General features: G+C 38.4%; 1 protein-coding gene across 1 annotated transcript; it reads left to right on the forward strand.

The window, feature by feature from the left end:
* Positions 1-899: 899 nt before the first annotated feature.
* Positions 900-1,361, forward strand: LOC115719943 (uncharacterized). Its single transcript, XM_030649114.2, has one exon. It carries the CDS (start codon positions 900-902, stop codon positions 1,359-1,361), a length of 462 nt encoding a protein of 153 aa, XP_030504974.2.
* Positions 1,362-5,050: the final 3,689 nt, after the last annotated feature.

The following is a 5,050-nucleotide window of genomic DNA, read 5'->3' on the forward strand; positions in this document are numbered from 1 at the left end:
TCTTCAATTTTTGAACCCCATAGTGATTGAGTGCATGCCCACTCATAACAAGTAAGTCCTCAATCATAGTGTGTAAGACTGTGAAGAATCCATTCAAGTGAAGGAGAATCGGGCTCAGATCTTGGTGATACTCTGCTATAGAAAGGATACAAGGGTTAGAAATCTGAGCAGAAGGAGTCATTTAATTCCGCTGCTTCCAATGGAAAGTTTCTTAAACTTTATATGTGTTTAAATTACATTGTTTTAGAAATTCATATTTAGGATATTAAATAACATACATGGTAGTAAATTTAGATCCTGGTAAATAATCCCTAACAACTGGCCTCAGAGCCATGGTAATTGTTAACACAGTTCACTAATCCTAGTTAGTTTTCAGTTAGCTTAGATTAGTTAAATGTGTTAGTTAGTTAATGGTTGTTAACTGTTTCTGTTATGAGCTAATTGCTCTGTTTTGTACTTGTATAAATACAATTCTTATCAGTTGAATAAAGTGAGCTTCTTTGCATTTTCTCTGTCTTTCTTTTCTTCTCTGCTTTCTTTCTCTACATGGTATCAGAAGTCTTGACTCAAGACTATGTCTTCGTCTACCTCCGATCCTCAGGCCCTGCCATGACTCCTGCAACACAAGCTCCTCAAGCACCTGCCTCACAACCCACTCCTACTGAATCCTGGAATCCATTTTCAAATTCTTTGTCCTCTCTTTAACAATCAAACTCGATCGTGTAAACTTCCTTTCTTGGAATTCTTAGGTCATTCCTACTGTGATTGGACATGATCTCGATAAGATCTTGTTCACAGGAGTTCCTCCTCCCACCACACTGCTCAATGGTAACTCGAATCCTGAATATCTCCAATGGAGACGAAAGGATCAGTTACTCTTATCCTGGTTACGTTCATCTATGTCAGAAACCATTCTTGCATCTGTTGCAAACTATGGTACATCCTTTTCTGTTTGGCGCGCACTTGAACAGAAGTTTGCTTCTCAAACCAAAGCCAGACAACTTCAGCTTAAGGGCCAATTCTCACATGTGCATAAAGGAAATCTTCCCATCTCTGATTTCATTGACAAAGTGCAATCGATTGCTGACTCTCTGGCGATTGCAGGATCCCCTGTTGATGATCAAGATTTAATTCTTCAGATTCTAAATGGTCTCGGACCAGAGTTTGATTCAGTGGTTTCAGGTATAACATCAAGAAGTGACATCTTGACGGTCGAAGATGTTCAAGCCCTTCTTCTATCTCACGAAAGTAGGATCGAACATCATCTTGCTATGAATGATATCACTGTCAAAATGCAGGCAAACATGGCTCTTGGCCAAGGCAGATCCACAGGTGTTCGATCATTTGCCAACAACAATTAGCTAACAACATCAACTGGTCGAGGCAGAGGTTTTTCTAAATTTCCTCATCAGAAAGTTCTGTGTCAAGTCTGCATGAAGATTGGCCACACTGTAGCCGTGTGTCATTATCGCTTTGATAAAAACTGGACAACCCCAAAACTAGGTAACAATCATGCCTTTCTTACTGAGATTGACTGCGATTGTGATCCTCAGGCCTATACAATCACTATGATCCAAAACTTTGGAGAAGACAACTCCTGGTACTTTGATTCAGGAGCCACTACTCATGTCACCTTTGATTCAGGCAATCTTGATGAGTCCGAACCCTTCTCTGGCCCTGAGACTCTTGCCATAGGTGATGGTAAGATATTGTTTATTTCTCACACTGGTTCTGTCTCTATTCCCTCTTATCATAAAAATTGTCCTTTACATATGAAATCTGTTTTAACTGTGCCTTCGATTACTAAGAATCTTGTTAGTGTTTCTAAGCTCACTCAAGATAATGACATTTTTCTTGAATTTCACAAAAATTATTGCTTTGTCAAGGACAAGACAACAGGGTCTGTACTGCTCAAAGGGAAAGCTAGAGATGGCCTCTACCTTCTTGGTGATTCCTCAAGTCACACAAACTCTTCTCTGCAATGTCACCTTGCTACTTCTGAGTCTTTTTCTACTGATTGTGTCTGTAATAAAGATTGTAATTGTAATTCCCAGTGTGCTATTAGACACCAATTTTGTAACACACATTCAACCAATAAAAGTTCTTTTTCTTGTCCCAATGAGCAATCTGTTTTTCATGCCTCAACACCCTCAGATATCAGCCTTTGGCACTACAAATTGGGACATCTAGCTATGTCCACATTGCAGAAGCTACTACCAACCATACCACACACTGACACTTTAAAACAATTCCTGTTTTGCAATGCATGCCAGAAATGGAAAAGTCACAGGCTTCCCTTCACCAGTTCCTCAAAAAGAGCCACCCAACCACTTTCCCTTATACATACTGACCTCTGGGGTCCTTCTTATGAACCCTCCAAAGAATGATTTCAATACTATATTCATTTCTTGGATGATTATAGTCAATTCACTTGGATTTATCCACTGAAATTAAAATCCAAGGCATTTGAAATGTTTATTCAATTCAAGAGTTTGGTTGAAAAACAGTTTGGCTTACCAATAAAAAGTGTCTAGGCAGATTAAGGAGGTGAGTATAAACCATTTGCTAGGTTCCTAGCTGATCAAGGTATCTTGTTTTCTCACCCTTGCCCTCACACTCACCAACAAAATGACCGAGCAGAAAAAAAAGTATATGCATATCACTGAAACAGGGCTGACACTTTTGGCACAGGCAAAATTGGACTTCAGCTACTAGTGGCATGCTTTTCAGTGTGCAACTTACACTATAAACAGATTGCCAACCCCTGCTAATGGTAATATTAGCCCGTATGAGTGTTTGTTTCACACTAAGCCTAAATATTCTATATTAAAACCATTTGGATGTGCTTGTTGGCCACATCTAAGGCCCTATAACTCTCACAAGTTAGAGTTCAGATCTGAGAAGTGTTTGTTTCTGGGGTACTCACCTGTCCACAAAGGCTATATCTGTGAAAATAAAAATGGACAAGTGTTTATTGCTCAAAATGTCATTTTCAATGAGACACACTATCCTGGCATGCCTCACCAATCACAGACTGAACAGGTAACTAAGGCAGCTCCTTTCTTTACTCCTACTGCTACATTTTTAACTAACTCATGCACTAATACTACGCCTGTTGGTCATGTTTCCCCAAATACTGAGACAATGGTTCCCCCAATACCAACTGTGTCAACTCCAGCACCTCTTGTGCCCCATATCTTACAACCAATACCAGAAAACTATCCTTTGTCTACACTAAACCCTGCCACAAACACTAAACCATTGTACCTGACTCTATAACCCCAATAGACACTACCAATGCTATTACTCTTGTAATACCCGGAATTCAGAAATGGATTAGCAAAACCCTAACTAGATGATTATGTATAATGGAGGAATTATATTATTATATAGTTCAATATATGTGATTTATATGAATTTTAATATATTAAAGACCCCGTTGGTGAGTCAGGGGCATTTTGGTAATTATGATCCGAGAAGGGTAAAATGATGAAATTAATTTAATTACGTGCTTAATAGAACTATACTATTATATAGTGTGCCTATGTTGTCTTTTCAGGTGTGTTCTGACAGGTTGGCGCGGTATAGTCACAATCGGGAATTTCGGGCCGAACCGGGTTCGGGCCCGAAATGCAATTGGATGGAATGAATTGGCATTTTATTTGATATTTGATAATCGGAATTTTATTTGGTATTAAATATGCATGGAATGACAAAAGTACCCTTGTGAGGGTGAATATGTGTGCTTTGGCCCTAAGGGCATTTTGGTCTTTTGACCTTATTTAATTTATTCTAGTAAAAGCTGAATTTTGAGTTAATGAGATGAAAATTCTGGTATTCCCTTCCCCATAACCCTCTCTCTCTCAAACCCTCTCCTTATTCTAGCTTTGATTTTGATGGGAATTGCTTGTTTTGGAGCTTGGAGTTTGTGGATTAGTGAGCTTGAAAGTGAAGGAAGTTTACCTAAACTTGAGGTAGCTTTTTTAGATTTCAATTTTGACTTCCTTGCTGAATTTTCTTGATGATGGAACATGATTTTGGTTGTTGAAAGTGTATGTTGCATGAGGTGTTATTCTCTTGTTAGTTTGAGTTTGTTGTGTTTGAATTCTTGGTAAATGATTGTTTGATCTCTAGGTAAGAATTCTAGGGTTTTCTCTTACCTTGAACTCAGGTTATTGTTGGTAATTATGGTTGAAAAATTGATGGAGTTGTTGGGTTTGAAGCTCTTGTTCAAGAGCTTGAATTTTACAAGTTTGGAACTTGATTTTTTTATACTTTTGGGCAATCTGAATTTTGAGTTTAATATGTGATTTTGATGCATAAGTATGTGTTTAAGACCCTATAATATTTGCTAGCTTCTGTAAGTGGATTGATTGAGAATTTAGTTGTGAAAAGCAAGCTTGAGTTCATGGAACTCAAGCTTGGTGCTTTAATGGCACTTTTTGATTTTTAGTGCAATTGTTGGGTTTAAGTTGTGGAATATGTTTATTATGACATATATTGATGCTCTGGAAAGTTTGGGAATGTTTGGGGATGATTTGAGTGAGTTTTGGGGGTTTAAAGATTGAGAAATTTCGTGTTCTCTGCCCAGACAACCGGAATTCCGGTTGGTTCATCCGGAATTCCGGTTGGAGTTCATCGGGAAATGTTGAATTTTGTTTTGGCCATAACTTTTGACTCGGGACTCCGTTTGGGACGTTCTTTATACCGTTGGAAAGCTCTTTTCGAGCTCTATGTGATTATCTGTATTTGAAATGCCATGAATTTATTTTATGAATATGAAATCAGGGGTTAACCCTATTTGTGAAAAATCCCGGATTGTGTGACTAGGATTACCGGCACCTGGTCAGGAGCACTTGGGGATTCGGAATCTCTGCCTTTGCGGGACAACAGGTAAGACAGTAGTTGCACGTAGAGATATGCACGGTGGTGCTTATATTGAATATTATATTGGTGATAATTAGAAACCGAGATTAGGATTATTACCCTAAAGTGAGCGGTTTAATGGCCTAGGGTTATTACCCTAGTAATTATTAATGTGTAAATGCTA

The sequence above is a fragment of the Cannabis sativa genome, chromosome 2, assembly GCF_029168945.1.
Source record: "Cannabis sativa cultivar Pink pepper isolate KNU-18-1 chromosome 2, ASM2916894v1, whole genome shotgun sequence".
NCBI classification, from domain to species: Eukaryota; Viridiplantae; Streptophyta; class Magnoliopsida; order Rosales; family Cannabaceae; genus Cannabis; species Cannabis sativa.